We start from the raw sequence: 22280 nt of genomic DNA, 5'->3' as shown, positions 1-22280 counted from the left end.
TAGTGACACCTGTCACCTTTTATTTTCAATCTTGGCTATAACTTGAGACAAAGAAAAAAAAATCCCATTCATCCCGTTACAAAATGAAATCAGATACTTGATAAAATTTAACATTTAACTGGTGACTTAGATTTTTTAAAAAAATACGTTCATTACATTAGACACTGATACCAAGTTATTGAAAGAGGCCAATTTCTTACCTCTAAAACCCAAAATGACCTTGATAAAGTTAAGCAGATGAATGCAACTAAACAGGTAAAGCTCATTAGATGGAAATATACTAAAGGAAAAAATAACCTGATTATTTTCTTTTAGCAACTTTAATTCTGCCTCCATTTCAGTATTATCCTGGGTCTGTTGCTGAAGTAACTGCTGCATACGTTGAAAGGAAATGATGATATCCTTTAAAAAGTACAAATATGATATATCAGTTGCAAACATTTAAAAATAATAGGCATGTTTCTAAAATAATTCTTCAAATACATTTTCTAGTTTGTTAATTCATTATAGCTTTGTGGTTTCATTTCAATAATTTATATTTAAACCAATGGCATACTTCACTAATTTAACATCTAAAATAAATTACACTGCATGATTTCCTTACAAAGAAGTAACTCCAAAAGTGCCTCAAATAATCAACAACATTTTTGAGACTACTGAAAAATGTGAAGAATTCAAAACCAAAATAAAATTTTGTTGGCTTGGGCCCCCAAACAGTAAATATATCACTACTAAAATGTCATATTGCTAATGGGTCAGGAAGACATGCATTCACAATAAAATGGAGGAAAAGTAGGAGAGAAAAAAGGAACACAGAGAAATTTCTTTACCACCCTTTTTTTTTTTAATAGAAGAATCATAGGGAATCGGATGTGGCTCAAAGGATGGAGCTTCTGCCTACCATATGGGAGGACCTGGGTTCGATCCCTGGGGCCTCCTGGTGAAAAAAGAAGAGAAAGCATGCCTGTGCAGCAAGCCAGTGCCCGTGCAAGTGCCCATGCAGTGAGCCAGTGCCCATACAAGTGCCCGAACGAGTGCCCACGTGGTAAGCCGGTGCCCCATGCAAGTGAGTCACGCAGCAAGATGATGACACATAAAAAGAGAGACAAGGGGAGAGTCAAGGTGAAGCACAGCAGAAAGCAGGAACTAAGGTGGTACAATTAACAGGGAACCTCTCTCCCCACCAGAGGTCTCCAGGATCAAATCCCAGTGAATCCTAGAGAGAAAATGAGAAGAGAAGACAACACAGACAGCAAAAACAGCAAAGCAGGAGGAGGGAAGGGAGAAAATAAATAAATCTTTAAAAAAAAAGAATTATATATACTGAATCAATTCTAATAATAGAATAATGTCCTGAAAAAAGCTCGATAAACATGCACACATTTCAATACTTACCTGCTAGGATAACAACAGTGTAAACTATCAAGAAAAAAATCTGATTTTTAAAAAATCTGACTTATTTTTAATGGGATTTTTAATGTGAGACCTGGTTAAAAAAAGTATACAGTGTCCATTCACTATACACTGAGTGCCTCCTAAGTGTTAAGTGTTGACCTAGGCATGAGTCCATTTTGTTATTTAACTTATTTCCCACATTGTATCTGATTTTTCAAATATTTTCTAGCTTCCAAAGTATCTTATTATGGTTTACCTGTTTTTCTTCTTGAATATGGATAATCTCTTCATTAATCTTCTTATTTAATTCTAATTCCTTTAAAAATTTTCAATAATTTTAAGATACGAGATAAAATTCAGCAAATTCTACATTCAATTCAGTGCTCAACAAATTTGATTTATTATTACTTCATAGTACCCACAGTTTTTTGTTGCTGAAGCAGTAGTTCCAGGGAACTAAAGAAGGTATTAGATGCCTAGGATAGGCTGGCACAATCTTTTAAATACTGATATTAAAACTGTGGAATTCTCATTTCCAAAAGCTGTTCTGGAGACACCATTGTACCACAAGATTATCTGACACTGTATTAAAGTATAACTAAAATAGTTAAAATCAAAATGTATTGATCCAAAGTCTTGATAATGGCAAAAGTTATCTAATAATTTTAGAAAGATTTATAATACCTTAATTTTTACTATGTATATATTTTTTTAACATTTTTAACATCATTTTATTGATACGTATTAATAAAGTATATATTTCATCCAACGTGTACAATTAATGGTATTTGGTATAATCACTTGGTTGTGCATTCATCACTTCAATCATTATTAGACTATTTTCATTATTTCAATAATAATAATAAGTCAAACAAACAAAAAATTCATTACCTCTCAGTCTCTCTATGCTTCCTCTGCTGTACATAGCTGCTATTTCTGGCTATTCTTGCACATTTATTTATTTTTTAAAGCAGTTTTATTAAGATATATTTTCATACCATATAATCTATCCAAAGTATATAATCAATGGCTTTTAATATAGACACAATGTTGTGCATTCATCACCACAAAAAAATTTAGAACAATTTCATGACTTCAAAAAGAAAAACTCTACACCCCTTAGCAGTCCTCCCCCAGCCCTACATAACCACTAATCTAATTTCATCTTTATAAATTTTATACTTTGTGTCTGGTTTTCTGCACTTAATATAACATGATTTTTTTGTCTGATATCCTTAATTTTTACTATTTATATTAACTTCACAAAATTAATTTTGTCATAACCCTGAAATTTTCATAAATTTTACCAGATATATTTTCATAAAAATGTATACATCTAATTAAATACCAAGTTGAGTCTTTCTTGAAGTTCTTGAAATTTTTGTCCTTTAATTGTTAGATTGATGTTTTCTTCTCCCACCTTATAGTGACATATGAGTTTGGACTTTATCAAGTCTGAGTTTAATTTTTTTAGTTCCTAAACATAAGAAACAGAAAATTGAGGATACATATTTAATCAAAGCATGGTATGTTCCTGACAGTTTTAAAGTCCATCTTTAGATCTATAATTACAATTTACTATATTTCATATACCAAGATAATAATACTGGTCCATCAAGGTCTATTTCTCTTAGTTCTCTTAAAAGATAATTAGCCAGGGAAGTGGATGTGGCTCAAGTGATTGAGCTCCCACCTACCACATGGAGATCTGTGGTTCAGTTCCTGGTGCCTCCTAAAGAAGACAGACAGCTGATATGATGGGCAGGCTTGGCAAGATGACACAAGATGACACAACAAGAGACACAAGAAGAAAAAGATAACGAGAGAAAACAAAGCAGGGAGTGGAGGTTCCCAGTAATACGAGCTAGATGGCAAGCTGACAAAACAAGAGACAAACATAAAGCAAAACATAATGAAAGCACAACAAAACAGGGAATGGAGGTGGTGCAAGTGATTAGGCACCTTCCTCCCACGTTGGAGGTCCTCAGTTCAGTTCCTGGTGCCTCCTAAACAAGGAAGATGAACAGATACAGCAAGTGCAACCAACGAGGGGGTGGGAAGAAATAAATAAATAAAGTAAGTCTTTAAAAAAAGAGAGCGATAATTAGCCAAAGTGGGAATGCAATCTTTGGCTATGGAATAGGCAAAGTCAGTCACAGAGGGATAGAATGCATAACCCTGGATCTTAAAAAGAGTGCACTAATTAAATGAACTAACCAAATGTGCGATGTCTTTATTCATTACTTATTCAACAAACATCTTGTGAAATAAAAAGATGATAAAGGAATGTCAATTCTCAACTTGATTAACATCTAATATGAAAAATTTATGTAAGAATTACAATACAATATGATGAGTGCTATATTACAGAAATATACAAGAAGCATAAAGGAGGAAACAATTTGGCTGAGGACATCAAAAAGATATTACAAAGAAAAGTAGTATTTGAACTGAATCTTAAAAGATAAATTTGTGAAGAGGACAAAAAAGGAGTGGACAGTTCTACATGCACAAGGATACAGAAACATGAAAAAACATGATATTTGTTCAGGGAAATACCCCTGAACATGATATGGCTGGAGCTGATATGTGGGGATATGGGAGAGAGAGAGAGAGTACTGGTAGTTGTGGCTAGAAATGTGGCAGGACTTGTATTGAAGGCAATTTGTATATCAAGTTGAAGAGTTTTAATTTTATTCTATAGACAATGGGGAATCAACCACTAAACGATTTTGAAAAGGAGATTAACATAAGATTTTGCACTTTAGAAAAATCTACATTTAGAAAATAACTCTGGCAATGTTGTGAATGGTGGAATTGAAGAGGAATGAAATGAGAGGATAGAGGTCAGTTAGAAATGAAGTCTTCATCTGTGTAATTATAGATCCATTCAATTTAGTAGATACAATGAAACATTTAATATTCTGAAATTCCAACTTCTAGGCTGGTATGTAATTAATTGGTTGTATTGCTTGTTTACATGGATTCAATATATTAAATAATCAAGGATCTGATTTTTGTCATCTTATAAACACTGGACCACACAGTATCTGAACTCCCTTTCTATTTTGGAGGAACTCTAATTGTAATAGCTCACTGTTCACTAGCCAAGGTGGATATGTTAAATACTAATATCCTAAGAATGAGGCTAGGCTCTGCTGATCACATGTGCCTGTCTTGGTTATTGGCTTAGGAATTAGTAAAAGAAGAGCAAGTATTGCAAATCAAGCTATTGATAGACAGTAGGGGCATAGCTAATAATTTCAAGCTTCCAAGAGCAACAATTATACTGTTGCAGCAGCAGCCCCCAATATGGTTAGCAGTGATAGTACAAGCTGTAGTGTACAACGCTCAGCAGTGGAAGTTGGTTTTATGCCATGATTTCAGCAGTGGCCTTGACAGTGCATAGACTTTCTTGTTTCTGACCCTTCTCCAAGTCTGAGATGATCAACATCCTTCCAATAAATTCCTTTGCCGACTAAACAGCTTGAAATTAAGAATACTGACTAATATACTGCAATCTTTTTAAAGGTTACATTTAAGAACTGAATAAGTAATAAAATAAAACTTCATAGGAAAAACTTGGTTCATTAATGTGGTGAGATTACAGGAAATTATTTTCTTCATTGTGTTGATTAGTATTTCCTACATTTTTCTAAAATAAGCATTTATTTCTCATGTAGTTTGGTTTTTAAATTTATTTCGTCCTACCCCTCCCCCCTTGTTGTTTTTCACTTGGTGAGTCCGTCTGTCTTGTTTCTTTAGGAGGCACCAGGAAATGAACCTGGGACCTCTGATGTGGGAGGGAGGTGTCTAATCACTTGAGCCACCTCCACTCCCTGCTTTGTTGTGTCTCTCATTCTGTTTTTCCTCCCCATGTCTCTTGTTGTGTCATCTTGTTGTGTCAGCTCGATGTGCCTGCCCATTATATCGGCTCGCTGTCTTCTTTAGGAGGCACCGAGAAACCTCTGCTCCCTGCTTTGGTGTGTCTCCAATTAGGTTCTTTCCTTGTTATGTCAGCTTGCTGTGCCTGCCCATTGTGCTAGGTTGCTGTTTTCTTTAGGAGGTACCAGGATCTGAACGAGTGACCTCCCATGTGATAGGTTGCCTGAGTCACATCTGCTCCCCTCTTAAGTACTTTTTAAAATAGTAATTAAAGCTATGAAAATAGGTGCAATCACTTAGGGAATTATTAGCCAGAGGAGAGAAACAACAAATGACTAAACCTTAATGAACTAACACTTATTGTTTAGAGAAGGAGCAGTATAGAAAGTGACAAAGTACAGTCAACTAAGGAGGGAAGAAACTAAGGGAGGGTGGTGTCAAGGAAGCTGAAAGAGTAACTGAAAACATGGCTATCAATAGCTCCAGAGTTTGACATGTTACAGCTTTACTAAACTAGAGATAAATACACCCAATTTTCTATTGACCTCAAGTTCAAAATCAAGAGAAAGGACTCAATGGTCTAATTTAGTTCAAATACCACCTTTGAATATGTGCATTACATGAAATCACTGCTAAAGTAACCAGGTGTTAACAGATAAGACTCATTTCTCAGAAAAGCAGGCAGACATATATTGGAATAATGAAAGAAGTTCAATTAGCTGAACTTGAAGAATGAATAGCATACAGGATAGACTTCATCTGGCCCTTCAGATTGACTCTCTGCCCTTTCTCCACTCTGCTCTATGCCCTGTGTGTTTGATTTCTGTGGATATATCAAATAGGTTCCCTGGCCTCAGGCTCCTGGTTGGGTTCAATTTGTGGGAGATGCTAATAGGAATTCAGTAAGCTGGGAAGTGAGAGAAATGGAGTATTGCCCAGTTGACACCCTACCTGACCACAGATTGGCAATGATTCTGTACCTTTACTTAAGTCATAGTTTCTGACTTGTGGCTCTCTTCTACAGTGCTCTCCAGGTTCCAGCATCTGCTTCTTTCCCTTCCTCCTTCATGTGGTAATGACTTCCCCACTGTTGCTATCCACGGAGTGTTTTACCATCCCTTGGTGATTTCCTTAACTCTGCTCACAACTTTGTAAATAGTTTTTTCATTAAACTTTCCTAATTACCCATTCAAGAATGCCATCTGTTTCCGTGCCCCGACCCCATTTAAGTAAACTGAAGGAATGCATTTTAAGTGGGGGGAGAGAAGGCAGAAGAGAGCAAAGATCAAAATGCAGAAAGAAGTAAGAATTAAGCTAATGGCAACAAAGGTTTTGGTTTAAAGTGAATAAAAGATGCTTGTTAGGAAGCAGTAGGAAACAATATTGAGGTTGTAGGATAGGATTAGAGCACATGGAGCTGTGGAAAGCCAACGGAAGTTTGGGACTTGATTTGGTAGGCAAAAAAGAACTAACCAGGGAGGCGGACTTGGCCCAATGGATGGGGCGTCCGCCTACCACATGAGAGGTCCGCAGTTCAAACCCCAGGCCTCCTTGACCCATGTGGAGCTGGCCCATGCACAGTGCTGATGCGCACACGGAGTGCCCTCCATGCAGGGGTGTCCCTCTCATGGGGGAGCTCCACGCGCAGGGAGTATGCCCCGTAGGGAAAGCTGCCCAGCGCGAAAGAAAGTGCAGCCTGCCCAGGAATGGCGCCAAGTGCATGCGGAGAGCTGACACAGCAAGATGATGCCATGGAAAGAGGCACAGATTCCTGGTGCCACTGGTGGGGATGGAGGTGGTCACGGAAGAGCATGCAGCGAATGGACAGAGGATGGACAACTGGAAGGGGGGGGAAGGGGAGAGAAAATAAATAAATCTTAAAAAAAAAAAAAGAACCAATCCATCATTCCAACTACAAACACCAAGTACCTATTATGTGTCAGGCACATAGAAGTGTTACATTAAAGTAGTATCTTAGTAAGCTTAGTCTGTCAAAAACAGTGAATAAAAAATGGAAAAAAGCATACTAGCTGTATTAGTAGGATTCTCTAGGGAAACAGAATCAACAGGAGATATCTGCCAATAGTATGAGATTTTAGAAGAGTCTCTCACATGACCATGGGGATGCACAAGTCTGGGTTCCACAGGCAGACTGCAAACCAGGGATTCCAATGAAAGCCCAATGAAGGTCCTTGATGAGTTTCTGGAAGAGGTTGGCTGTCCAAAGACCAGCTGGGAAATTTCTCTGAATGCTGAAATCACTTCCCCTTTTAAGGCATTCAACTGACTGGATAAAGCATCACTCACTGCTAATGGCAATCTCCATGGCTGATGTAGATGGAATCAGCTATCTATGCAGTAAACTCACTGGTGACTAAAGTCCACAAATGCCCTTGATTTACAATTAGCCCGGTGCTTGCTTGACCTAACAATTGGGCACAATTACCTGGCTGGGTTAACACATTAGCCTAACCATCACACTAGCTAAGAAACTATTTATTAATGCAGGCATGAGATGATGAGTGTCTATACCACTTGTGCTGGTTTGGAACTGTATGGACCCCAGAAAATCATGTTCTCAAAGCAAATCCATTCTTGTGGTGTAAACCCATTATAAGTAGAACTTTTGATGAGGCAAAGGTATGACCTGCCTCATTCAGGATGGGTCTTAATACTCTTACTGGAGTCCTTTACAAACAGGATGAAAACAGAAGAGAGAGCAAGAGAAAGACACAGAAGCAAGATGCTGAAATCAATGAAACCCAGAAGAGAAGGGAGAGACCAGCAGATGCTGCATAGCAGAGGAGTCAAGGATCACCAGCAGCCAGTCTTCAGTAAGAAAGCATCATCTAGATGATGCCTTGATTTGGACATTTTTCTCAGCCTCAAAACTATAAGCTGTGCTGACAATGGTGCAGTATAGAAAATGTGTGCCAAATGTACACTATGGACATAGTAACAATCAGATCATACTATATTATTTGTAACAAATGTCCTACCACAGTGTGGTGTGTTGATAGAGGGGTGTTGTTTGGGAATTCTGCACATGTGCATGACTGTTCTGTAATTTTATAACTTCTGTCATAAAAATATATTTTAAAAATAATAATAGGGTGGGTGGGGGAAAATACACAAAATATAAGATAAGGACTATAATTAGTAGTAAGATTTTGACAATATTCTTTCATAATTTGTAACAAACATCTCAAGACAATGCAAGGTGTTGGTGGAGAGTTGATGTATGGGACTCCTATATGATGTTATGCATGTTTGCTTTATAAATTCACAACTTTTACTATACACTTACTATGTATGTTCATATATAAATGATATAAAGATAATAATAAGAGGGGAGTTGGGGGAAAATTTTTGGTTTGTAGTAATATTTTGACAATACTCTTTAATCATTAGTTAAAAAGGTTTAACAACAATGTGAAGTATTAGTGGTAGGGTGAGATGCAACAGTCCTGTATGAGGTTACATGTTTGTTTTATAAATTCACAACTATTACTGTACACTTGTTGTTCATGTATGTTTATGTATGAGTGATATACTTCAATAAATTAAAAAACAAAACAAAACTGTGAGCTAAGAAATTCCCATGGCTAAGCCAATCATTTCATGGTATCTGCTTTCCGCAGCCTAGGAAACAAAAACACTGCTGAAAATAGAGAACTGAAAATGAGACTTTCTAAAAGAAGATATTACAGACTAGAAAAGGAAGGAAGGAAAGAGATGGCTCAAGGGTATCTAGCTGAGCCTAAAGGAAATTAAAAGGGAGACTAAGAAATGTGAAAGAGCATGAAAGTTGAAAGGAAATGGAACATCTGCTTCATTTACGAAGTAGATGAAAAATTCACTTAAGACTGCATAAAACAAGAGATGGAAAATATTCTGAGACAGACTCTTAAGAAAACCCAAAAGCATTAATCATTAAGCATGGGCCACAGGCTTTACCTATTTTTTTTTTTAATTCTTCACCCATATTTCTTCAAATTATAAAAAAATTCACATGGATTCCTCCAAATGAAATAAATTTCAATGTACCAGTGATGATTCACCTTCACAGGCAACAAGATGGCTTTCTTTGAAAGGAGAGTTATATGAATTTCATCTGGGAGGGGATGGAGAGATTGAAGAGTCTACTGTGGGGCCTGTTGACCTTTAAGTTACAATGAGTCAAAAGAGGAGATAACCTACAGGTAGTTGGAATTATAGAACTAGAGACTAAGGGAAATATGACACTGGAAATAAAGATTTGAAATCATCTGCACGAAGTGAAGAGTTGAATCCAGAAGTATGAGCTTATTGAAAGAAAGAACATAAAAAAAGAAAACATAGACCTTACATTAGAGCTTTGGAGAAATGGGAGGAAAAAAAGAAGATAATGAAGGAGCCAAAGGAAAGTGTACATTGTGTACCAGAAGACCCCGAAAAAAGAGAAATAGCACATAGATGTTATAAAACTATTTCATTTTCTGTTTTAAACATCATTTTGTATAAAACAGAATGTGATGAAAATACAAAGTACATCAGTTATGATACTCTAGTTACAAGTATCAGAAACCAGACTTAAACCACCAAATAATAAGAAAGTTTCTTCTCTCACAAAGGAGAGAGCCCGGGTTCCAAGGTTGGCTGACTTGCTTGCTCAATGATGTCATCAAACATCCAAGTTATTTTCACATCTCCACTTTCCATTCTTGGGTCTAGCTTCTTCTTAGGACTAGTAGCAAGAGGCCAAATCAAGTATCACACTCTGTGTCTTCCTAGAGCTCTTTCTAAAGAGCAATAAAAAACTTTCCTTGAAATACTTCTTACTGGCCAGAATTGAGTCACATGCTCATTCCTGAACCAAAGAATGGTGTGAGGAATGAAATGAATTAATTGGCTTAGAGAGATAGACTGGATTTCTGGGGTCAAATGGATGCTTGGAAATTATCACAAGGTCCACCTCAAGAACTTCAGCAAACACTGGAAAAGTCACAGGTTGTTCAGAATATTAATGACTACAAAATAAAACATTTTACAAAACAAAGTAAGGAGAAATGAAGAATCTTTTATACAAGCTGGTTGACATTGAGCAATTCACTTGATCTTTTTGGATCTCAAAAAAAAAAAAAGACATTAGATCCAGTTAGTGGTTTTCAAGTTGTGATCTGAGAAATCTTAAAGGTTCTACAGAGCCATTTAAGGGTTGTTAATAGAGAAGAGGATTGACAAGTAAGGATTCCCTTTGACCTTCCCTTCAAGCACAACAGTTCTATATTTGTTTTAATATTGAGCCTCCACATCTTGGACAAATAGTTCTGCAGCTCAAAAAAAGATGAAAACCAGTAGATTAGATGATTCCTATGATTCTGTGAAGTTTATAGATGATCTGCCTAAGATAAATAGTTTGGAGAGAGCTAGTCATTGTAGAAATACTTCAAGCATGTAGGGAGAAAGCAATTGAGGAATTAGAAGGAATTTCAGACTTTCCTATTTGATAAGGCATTCAGAGGGCAAACTGAGCCTCTGTTTCAGTCATCTAGAAAGTCTGTACAAATAAACAATCCACCTATAGTTATTGTGCAGAAAAGCTGTACTTCTCAAAACTGCCTAAATCTTTAATTTAACCTAATTTCATTTGCAAGTAACAATAATAATCCAGGAAATTAATAAAGCATGTTAAACTTTCTAAAAGGCTTTTTCATGCATGTTATTATTTTTACATTTCTAACATATACAAAAGGGCAGATGCTATTATACTCATATTACAAATGAGAATACAAAGGGGGAAAGAGAAAAAACAACACAAGCATTTTAACTACTGTTTAGTTTTAAAGAAAAGGCAAAGTGATAAGATAAACAGAATGAAAAATATGCAGAGAATTCTGTGTAGGCAGGAAGGAATAGGCTAATGAACTTAATGAATAGTTGAGATTGAAGGATTTGAGGAAGAGGGACATATTTGGGAGTGTAATGACAGAGAGGATAAAAAAGGATGTTCTGGTTAAAGAAAAGAAAGGCTGAACAAAAAGAGTCAATGCATATAAGGAGCTGTAGTTCAGCAGTCTGAATAGTCAACAACATTCCATTTTAATAAAGAATGCAGGGAAGAAGAAACTTGTGTGGATAAATTGCTTATGTTGCTACAATTATCAATTGAATGATTGAGATCACAGGTTCTGGAGCCACCTTTGTCTAGATTCAAAGTCTGGTGATATTTTTCTTGTTGTGTGATTTTAGGCAACTTACTTAACTTCCTTTTGACTTATGTTCCTCATCTTACAATGCATGTGATAATTTTTAAAAGATAACAAAATTCTTGGCATGTAATAATCCAGGCAACAAGTATTGATTGAACATCTAGTAGGTGCCAGGAACTGTTAGCTATTATTATTACTAAAGTGAACCCAAATGTGAACCCAAGGGATTCTATGATTGTTTCCATTACAGTATGATTTGTAATTATTTCCCCTGCTTCCAAAATCAAGTTCTCTGAAGTATTATTATGAGTATGAATAAATAAGTATTCCTTTATTTATTTAAAGAATTAAAATTCATCCTCTCATCTCTCATAGCTGATAACAATAAGAGTTTTCCTGTAGTCTACATACGTTCCTTAAAGAAAGGTATTACATTTCATATTTATTTTCATAATTCATAGCACTTTAATAGATTTTAGGATTTAAGAACTTTATAATGAATAAAATGGAGAAAACATGTAAGTAAAAAGAATAATGAACATTATATAAAGAAAAAAGTTATTTACATTTGCCTAAAGTAAGACTTGATGAAATCAAAGTTTTAATTTATTCAGGATAAGGTAAATGATAATAAAAAAAAATTTGATGAGTACAGTCAATGTCAACCAAACAGTTATAGTTAATGACAAAATAGTCCATAGCCAATTTGCAAGGTTGCTTAGAAAGTGGTGGTTGTAAGTATAATACTGAGGGTTTAAACACTGGTTGAATCAGCTACTTTTGCTCCATTCAGGGTAACAATCACAGCTCTGTGATAACCATGTTACAGACAGATGCTCCTGGTTTAAGTGTGAGTACACCAGTGCAGTTTCATTGCCACTGCTGTAAAAATAAATTAGTAGATGGTGAATCATTAGAATTATGTTAACATAAAAAGAAAAGCATATTTTATGGCTGAAAAAATAACACTGTTATTATTAATGGTCCTAAATTGTGAATTTAAGATAGGTTAATTCTGCGTTTTAAGTTTGGCTCCAAGAATACGCTAGAAAATAATACAATGGCAAAAACAAGATAGCTTTATAAATCATTATGCTATTCAATAGACCAGATTGTCTTGGACTTAAACTTAGCTGAACAAAAGAGTTTATTGATTTTATTATTTCCACCATGGATAAATATTCAAAATCATAGGATAACAGTTAAAAGAACTATGGATACTAAAGGATATAAAAACAACTCTTGTTATTTCAACAATTAACTTCTTAAAGATTTATAAGATTCAAAGGCAAAATATGTTAGAGAACTTTAAAGTTTTTAATCTCAACTCAGATTTATATTTGACTAATATTTATATCATTATACAGTATTGAGTCAAACATCATCTAAGTAATAAAAACAAATCTTTTATACTCAATTGATTCATGATTCATCTACAGTGTTTAAAAAACACCAATAATATTGGCTTTAAAATTATGTACCTTTTTTTACACAAGTGTTTATAAAAAATTGCTCTCTCGCTGTATTTTTATGCACTGAGATGATATTTAAAGGAACACATGCAACAGTTTTTTGAAATGTTTACTTTTTATATTGAGTTTTCCTATAGCAAGATACATCTATATGAATTAAATGAACATTCGAGCAAAGTAGAAAGTAAATTATTAGCTGATTTGTTCTAGGTTTACTCCTAAGACACAATGATAAAAGTACAATTAAACTGAGGTATATGGCTAAACCTTATATTGACATAAAATGGCTTACCATTCTCTGAAAAAATAAAGGATTGGCTTTGTGAAAGTTTTTCTTCTCTCAAGGTTCCCAAATGCAACAAACTTTTCAACAACTGAAAACATGAAGCTGTTGTAATCAGCTAAGTCTTCTGGGAGATACCCCCCTAAAATGCACTGATTCTTATTATAGTAGTTGTTATGAAATAACAGGGAATGGGCAGGAGAAACAGAAAACCAGTATATGACTGGTTTTCATAAGTAAAAGTTATAAGTAAAAATGAATAACCTCTTAAGTCTTTCTTTTTCTCTTATATATTTAATTACTTAATCCCAAGAGCATAATAAATTAATATCAGAGACCTCCACGAGATTATTTTCCATTTAAAATATGCCTTTGATTTTATAGCTTTTATAGTCTTTTAAAGATCCTGTACTTTTAGTACATTGTCTGTTTTCTAACCATTTTATTCAAAGCTGTTAATGCAGCAAATAAACAGCATATGCTTTGATCTCATTAAATTACAACTTATAGTTCCGAGATCGTAAATATTGTGCCCTTTTCTCCTTTACCCCTCCTTTTCTGGTGTGTGGTAGTCTGTTTAATATCACTCTCTCCTTAAGCACTCTGACGTTTACTCAGACAAACAGCAGAGGTTATGAATGCTGCTCACAGATAGTATCGGGAATTCTTCATGATTGCCATAATGGAGAATCCACCATTCAGAACTGTAATACCTAGTTTTATCTAGCACCTCTGTAATTCTGTTTGGTCTGTTTAACTTTGTGCCACAAAAAAAAAAAAAAAAAGGAATTCCGTCTTATCACAAACCAATAACTTTACTGTTCTGGACAAAATCATACAACAGCATAAAAGAAAAATGAAAATTCTTTGGGAAAATTAATGTTCAGATGTTTTAAGTAAGTGATATAATCAACATTACTAGACTTGATTAGCTTCTGAAAAAAAGAAAAAAACTTTTCCTAAAGTGAAAAATCAAAGATAAATTAATGAGAAAAGCATTGTGACATATAAGAATTTACATTGATGTGTATATGAAAGTGCTTTTCCTTTTATAAAAAAATCACAATTTTAGTTAAATTTTAAAAAGATATATTAATAACACAAAATACACAATTATTGTACATATAATGTCTGAGTATTGAATTTTGGCTCTTAAAACATGTTTTTAAATTCTCACCCTTTCAGTGACTCAGATTTTGAGTTCTCAAAGGTAATAAAACATTCTTACTTTACCATTTCATGTAATCTCTCTTCAAAAACTATTTGGCAGCATAATCGCTGGCTATAAAGCTTTCTGGGGTGACAGAAGACACCACTGCATGACAGATCAGTACATTTAAATAACTCTGGCCTAGGCCCCAAGGCCTGGGTAAAAGGGGCTAGTGTGATCATGAGCAACACCATTTTACTCATAAATGGAAAGAGACATTTTTCAACCTCTTCCATAAATTTGCCATGAGTATCTTTCTCTGTATTTACATGAGTCTCATTTCTATCTACAGGTCAGAGTCTTAAACTATAGGTTAGAAATAGTTTATTATGCTAAAATGAAATACTTGTTTATATTAAATATGAAAAATATAATTTAGTAAAGAAATTTAGGAGCTATAACCTTTTCACAATAATGCAAGGACCAAGTGATCTCATCGAACTTGAAGGAAATAAAGGCATAAATATTTTAATATAATCATCCCAAAATGGATATTAATCACTTGTCAATGATAAAAATATTAAATAAAAACAATTGAAAGGACTGAAACCAAAGAGACATCACTTAAAATGTGCTTATTTACAACTAGAGTCAATAATTAGTTATTTATACTTGCACTGAAGTTTATATTGATAAAAATGAATGGCCCTGTTAACAATACCCTGATATGGAATTCCAGACAAATTTTTTAAGTTATAGCTTTTTCTCCTTATATTAAAAAAAGGCCATCTTTCATATTCCAGAATGTGACTGAAAAGAAATGTTTCCACATAAAAATTATCCTCTTAGGTAGTCAGACGGATAGACATAAGGTTTTTAAGGGCTAGAAACATAAGATTATTACTAGAGTGTTCTGTAGTCAGCTACACATACACTCTTACTTTCTCAATATTTCTGCTCTAAGAATAGAAACTCAGGAAGATACAATCAATTTATTGGTAGTTGGAAGATAAAAAACCTACATATAACTGTCAATGTATTACAGATATTAATGGTCTTTGAACTCCAGCTTAACATTTAGAAGTCACCTCATTCTTAATCCTGAGTGGCAATGCTTCCCTTGAAAGAGTGTTTTAAAAAGCAGTAAAATTTCCTAATTGCTGGAATTATGCATTAAAGTATGTACCATCCATCTGGTAATATAAGAAACTCCTTTTCAAAACTTTTGCCTAAGTTTCTAGATCCTTATTAAATCTTAATCACAGTAAAATTACAGTTAAATATAAAAATAGTGAAATTGTATATATGCATAAAGCTTTAAATGCTTGGGGTTTTTTCACCATATAAAGGTTGTGTTTACTCTGTGGTGCATCCCTGAAAGTTCATACCACCTCTAAATGTGTTAAAGACAGAATCCATAACATTCTAGCAGTATCAGACATGAAATTTAGGAAGCAAAACACAAAGTGTCTTGTACTCATTAGCTGTCTATGACACAAATGTAACAGAAAGACCACTTTTAAAGCTTCTTCACATGACATTATTCAATCATGCTTGCCCTTCCAAAATTATCATCACACTAGATTACAGGGAAGGTAAAATATTGGTTAGAATCTCTTATTAATAATACATTATGACTTAAAGTTCAAACAAAGCAGTTGGCTACCACAAGTTCTGTTGAATCTTTCATAAAATTTAAGGAGTCTATAGGAAAACACAAAACCATCCATGGTAATGTATTTGCAGTTTGGTGTTCAAAAGCTATAAAAAGTGACAAGAAAATAAAAAAACATAGGAGTTAAAACCATTAAGAATATTTGTTAATAATTGTTTTTAAATGCCATATATTTCAGACAGCAAAAAGCAAAGCATTTCTCCTTAGAAATCTCACTTTACTTATGTTTCAAAAAAGTGCTTTAGAACTTAGATTTCTATCACCTGCATGGAGTGCAAAGACAAAACGCCCTGTGGAGTGGTGAAAAAGTTTTAGCAATTAATGGTGGTAATGGTAGCACAATATTTAACATATATATAATTAATAGTATAATAAACACAACTGAATTTTTATATATATATATGAATATGGTTAAAAGGGGAAATTTTAGGTTTCATAGATGTTACTAGAATAATTTTTTTTAAAGTCCATAGGACTGTACAACACAAACAATAACCCTAATGTAAACCATGGCCTGAAGGTAATAGTACAACTATAATAATATTCTTTCAACAATTATAGCAAAGGTACCATACTAATGCAAACTGTTCATAATTGGAGGTATTTGGGAATTCTTTATTAATGCAGGTTTTTCTATAAACCTATAATTTCTGCAATAAAAATTATTTTTAAAATGGTTACACAGGGAAAATTTGTTTTATATTTGTTACCACATAATAATATTTTTTTAAAAAGTATTGGACAACAATTGAAATTTTTTTTAAAAAAAGGAACCACTGTAGATTCAAGGATTAATGGAGTCCATTCCCAGAGTCAGGGCATAACCCCTGGCTAACTCCATGTCACACACTGGGCTACCCAGACATGCCCACAAGTGCTCAGAGACACACATGCATGAATGAGAAAATCAGGAAACACAGTGCTTCCCTCGTTCATTTCTAAAACTCAAACCCCTTCAAATCCTGACTCTTTTTAGTAGGCCAAAGGATGCTCTTCACACTTATGTGATGTCAAATTTTTGTTTTCTGAAATCTTTAAATCTGTACCTTGATTTCTAAAGTAAACTGCCATTTCCAGCACAACACTGTCAAACAGAGCTGCTGTAAAGCTATTTAGCTTCTTACTGCCAGAAAAATGCTTCCTGGTATTACTTAATCCTTTACAGGTGGAGGAAGATGTTCACTTTTTTTTAACCAGCCTTACTGCATACAGAGGTAAAGAGCTATTTTAGACAACCTACCCCAAAACATTGAGTAATCTATGGGCTGAGGTCCTGGTTTTATTGTAGTAGGCAAATGTACACATTTATTTCCTTTTAAAAGCAGAAACTTTCATATTCAAGATGACAACATTGAGCCAAATCAGTGGAAATGATTTTTTACTCAAAATTAACAATGTATCTGAACATTATCAATCATATTCTTTTTGATCCTTTGATATCAAAATACATGTTTGAGAAATGGCTAAGTGAGGCATTGGGTGTCATTTTTTTTTTTATTGTGAAAAAGAATTTTCACTTCACTGAATCAACTAAGTTATATAGAAAAAGAATTCACAACCTTGGTCTAACATACTGTAACCAAGAGTATCAATCAGAATTTCAATGGGAAATAATTTTTTTTTTTAATTTGCAAAGGTGTGGACAGAATATAAAGGAACCACAAGGGATGGTACAAGTCCCCGGGACTAACAGAAATGGAGCTGTCACTATGCCTATGTCCAAAAGAACAGGAAGGGTAGTTATTAGAATGTAGAAAGAGAGAGGGTCATGTAAACTAGACCACCTTGAAAGAAGCAATGATCTGTTGAGGGACATGGCCAGCTCAAAGTGACCTCATAGAGAGGGAAGCAGCGGAATAAATACACTCTCTTTCCTTCTCCCTACGTCTTGCCCAGGCTTCCCACCTGCCCAACCCAACAGGAAGACAGAAGATATGGGAGCCCACTGATGCAATCCATACAGGTCAGCAAGGGAAAGAGAGAGGGAGAGGGGGAGGGGAGAAGGGGAGGGGGAGGGGAACATGAGGAAGTATGGATCAGGAAGGACAAGTGGAAGATAATTTGCACACTCAGAGATAACTACAAAGTAAATGCATATTATTAATAAATATTTAAATAACCCTCAGTAAATGTTTCAAAACCTTTGTTGAGTGTCAGTAAGAATAGGTATTAATACTCTCAGGGGTAGAAAGGTGGTCCTAAAAAGAATCAAAATGGTTCTGAGATGGGGCTTTTCAGGGTGTGGGGAAAGGAAATGAGAGGTCATTCTCAAAGTAGACTTTGCCTACTTCTCATTCCTCACACATTACCATTCTATAAGTTGGGATACTTTTGTTGCAAATAATGGAAAACGGAATTGGCACTAACCAAACTGGCTTAAAATAATAATGGAAATTTATTGGCTCACATAACTGAAATATCTAGGACAAGAAGTGGGATTACTTACTTTCTGGTTTATATCACTAGCTAAGGTCATTTTTCCACTCATGAACCAATGACTGGCCAGAGGAATGGAATATATATGTATGGCCTTCTACCAATTTAAATCTCAGTTCTAAAGCTGGAGGCATGAAAACAAAACTATGGATGAGGTTAGGAAAGGAAAAGAGGATACTGATGCTCAGTAAGCAGCCAATAAAATGTTCAATGTATTTCTTCCCTAATGATGCTCCATCCATATCAGACTTCTAGTTCCTCAAATATACTAAACTCTTTCCTGCCTTAGGGTGCTGCCTCAAGCACATGTTGCTCCCCTTGCGTGTAACATTCCCTTTCCTTCCTTACCTCTGTATCCTCAGGTTGCCTTACAATGTTACAATATCATATTCATTGTGCTGTCTTCAAATCATTTATAATAGTTTAAAATTTTTTGACCTGTGTGATCAGTTGTTTTATGTCAAACTCACCCACTGGACTGTAAATTTCATAAAAGCAGAAACAAGTTTTATTTTCTGCATAGTTGTATCCTTAATGCCACATAGTATTTGGCATATAGAAGTCACCCAATAAAAAACTGAATGAATGAATGATGCTAAATGAGACATACAGGGAATGTGACCATAAAAATGCATGGCACTGGTCACATGTCAAAGAAACAGTTATTTTCAATAGATTAGAACAAATTCATTCATTACATTTATTGGGATCATAACTGAAAGTTTATGGAGCAACATTAAAAATACTTTATTTATCCTCCTACCAAAAAAATCTACCCAGTTATTTTTTAGTAATATTCCACATGACTAATTATTTTAGAATATAATTTTTACATAATGCTGTGAAACAATCATACCTTCTTTAAACTGCATATTTCAGATTCTTGTTTTTTATTTAAAGTTGATAGTCTTTTGTTTAATTGTAATGCTTCCTGTACTGCAAAATGAAAGACATTTAGGAAAACATTATATTCAATGTACATTTTAAACAAAGTATTACTAACACAGATGTACAAAACAGTACCAATATAGTATATATAATTTTATTGAGAATTTAAGTAATATTTATTAAGGTACCATTTACCACTGCCAGAATCATATAAGTTCAATTTATTCATTATAAATAAGTTCATTTAAAAATTCCTTATCTAACATATACGTTTAAATAAAATACTGCCTACCATTTTGTTCCAACTTTTCATGATTCTCTTTTACAAGTCCAAATTGACTTGTTATTGTGGCATAGCATTTCTCAATTTCATTCAGTTTCTTATGATGATCTTCTTTAGCCAGAAGATGTAACTGTACCTTTTGTTCCTATTTTGAAGAGTAATTATAAATGTTATATGAATATATTATGGTTAAACTGTGGTTATTAATATACCATAAATAGAGATCATGAAAATGTATTCTCTGAGTAGACCATAAGGAGGATACATTAGAAGATATTTCTAAATCTATGTAAAATTACAGCAAATAGGGAAGTGGATTTGGCTCAACGGATAGAGTATCTGCCTACCACTTGGGAGGTCCAGGGTTCAAACCCAAGGCCTCCTGAACCATGTGATGAGCTGGCCCACACGCAATGCAGATGTATACAAGGAGTGCCATGCCACACAGGGGTGTCCCCTGCATAGGGAAGCCCCACATGCAAGGAGTGTGCCCCATAAGGAGAGACGCCCAGCATAAAAAAGTGCAGCCTGCCCAGAAGTGGCACCACACACACGGAGAACTAATGCACAAGATGACACAACAAAAAGAGATACAGATTCCTGGTGCCGCTGACAAGAATGTAAGTGGACACAGAAGAACACACAGCAAATGGACACAGAAAGCAGACAACTGGGCGGGGGGGCGGGGGGGGGGATAGGGGAGAGAAATAAAATAAAAATAAAGAAATCTTTAAAAAAATTACAGCAAATTTTTCCTATAATAAGATATTCACTTCAGGTTATGTTTCCCTTGTTTTCTAATTTGTTTGTCAAACTCAGGTGGCTGTTTCATTTATAGAAGAGTTGATCAGTTCAGCAGTAAGCTAAGTAAGGGAAAGCTAAAGCAATACTCCTGGTACTTTAGAAAAGAAATTTTTTTTCTCTCTTTAAACCATGTGAATAATCAGGACCTATCTAGATAATTGTTTGGATTCTTTGTCCTTTCATTTTGCTGACATAATTTTTATGTGCATTATCAAAACTCAGGTAACTCTTCTGAAATTAATTTTAATTCCTAAGCTGTCAGTTTAGGAATATGACTTTATTAATAACCAAAACAATTCTTTTTGATAAAGCAAAAACTTCAGTAACTAAACAATGAAACCTAAATCTAAAGCAAAATATAAAATGAATTTTAAAGAGAAATGTTAGGTTAATTGGATCAATAACATTTTTTTTTAAGATTTATTTCTCTCCCCTTCCCCCCCTACCCCAGTTGTCTGTTCTCTGTGTCCACCGCTGGGTCTTCTTTGTCCGCTTCTGTTGTTGTCAGCTGCATGGGAATCTGCATTTCAATTTTGTTGCGTCATCTTGCCGTGTCAGCTCTCTGTGTGTGCGGCACCATTCCTGGGCAGGCTGCACTTTCTTTTGTGCTGGGGGCTCTCCCCATGGGGCGCACCCCCTGAGTGTGGGGCTCCCCTATGCGAGGGACACCCCTACGTGGCATGGCACTCCTTGCGCGCATCAGCACTGCGCATGGGCCAGCTCCACGCGGGTCAAGGAGGCCCGTGGGTTTGAACCGCGGACCTCCCATGTGGTAGACGGATGCCCTAACCACTGGGCCAAGTCTGTCACCTGGATCAATAACATTTTTAATGATCTTTATCCTGTCTTGGCATTTGCAGAATCATTGATTAGTTTCACAACTTTCATTTTCTTCAGCTGCTTCATTTTCTGTGATGAGTAGTGCCAATATCAAGAGTAGCATAGGCCCATCAATTGACACTTGATAATTTTTTTTTTAATGAACTGCTGTCTACTAGGTGTTTCAACAATAGACATTTGTTAGATTTTGCTTTACCTAACTGTATTAAAATTTATTTTATTGAAATACTTCTTCCTCATTACAATTTAGTAGGACTAAATTCAGGAATCCTACTCTTCTGTAGTCAAGGGGTGGGCATGTTACCCACACAAATTCATTTCTTCCTTCTTGGAATATGAACTCTGAGCAATAACACTATAAAACTAAAGAAGTTCAGGGATGATCCTATTCAGACTGATATGAAACCTCTTCACCGGTTCCCACATTCTGCTTCACAACCTCTGGAATTATCCTGGTCCCTGTTTGTTCCCAAACCCATCCTACACTCTCTGGTTGAATGTGCGTACCTACACTAAATTTCCTTTGCACAGGTTAACCAGAGTCAGTTCATACTGCTCAGAACTGAAGTACAGGCACAATGGTTTAAATCTAGTCTGCCTATGTGTAAATCCTGCCTCTGTGACTTAGTAGTTGTGTGACCTTTGGCAAGTTATCTACCGTTTCTTTAGAATAGAGAATAGTTTCCTCCTCATAGGGCTGTTGTGAGGAAAAAATGAATTAATATGTATAAAGCATTAAGAACACAGCCTATCACATAATAAGCACAATATAATGATTTGTTATAATTATTACCTAAATGATGTTTCTTCAATAATGTTAATTAATTTTAACTTGGAATAATAAGTCTTCTCTAAAATTAATAAAGCACACACATTAAAAATTAAGGCATACTTAATAATTATCTTGATAAATCTTATGAAAATCCTAACTTTTTCTAAGTTACTTTCTAATGATTTCAAGCCAAGTGATAATTGGTA

General features: G+C 34.9%; 1 protein-coding gene across 1 annotated transcript in view; it reads right to left on the bottom strand.

Moving 5' to 3' along the window:
* CCDC73 (coiled-coil domain containing 73) overlaps positions 1-22280 on the bottom strand; it is a 145435-nt gene that overhangs the window by 49027 nt on the left and 74128 nt on the right. The window contains exons 8-12 of the mRNA XM_004446870.5: positions 19668-19803; positions 19344-19423; positions 2744-2872; positions 1652-1711; positions 298-402 (exon numbers count right to left, since the gene is read on the bottom strand). Of these exons, the coding sequence (XP_004446927.2) occupies positions 298-402; positions 1652-1711; positions 2744-2872; positions 19344-19423; positions 19668-19803 (510 nt within the window). The remainder of the gene's footprint in view (positions 1-297; positions 403-1651; positions 1712-2743; positions 2873-19343; positions 19424-19667; positions 19804-22280) is intronic.

Source organism: Dasypus novemcinctus, chromosome 10 (genome assembly GCF_030445035.2).
Source record: "Dasypus novemcinctus isolate mDasNov1 chromosome 10, mDasNov1.1.hap2, whole genome shotgun sequence".
NCBI lineage: Eukaryota > Metazoa > Chordata > Mammalia > Cingulata > Dasypodidae > Dasypus > Dasypus novemcinctus.
The sequence above is the reverse complement of the archived record's forward strand: the minus strand, read 5'-3'. Positions and strand labels throughout refer to the sequence as shown.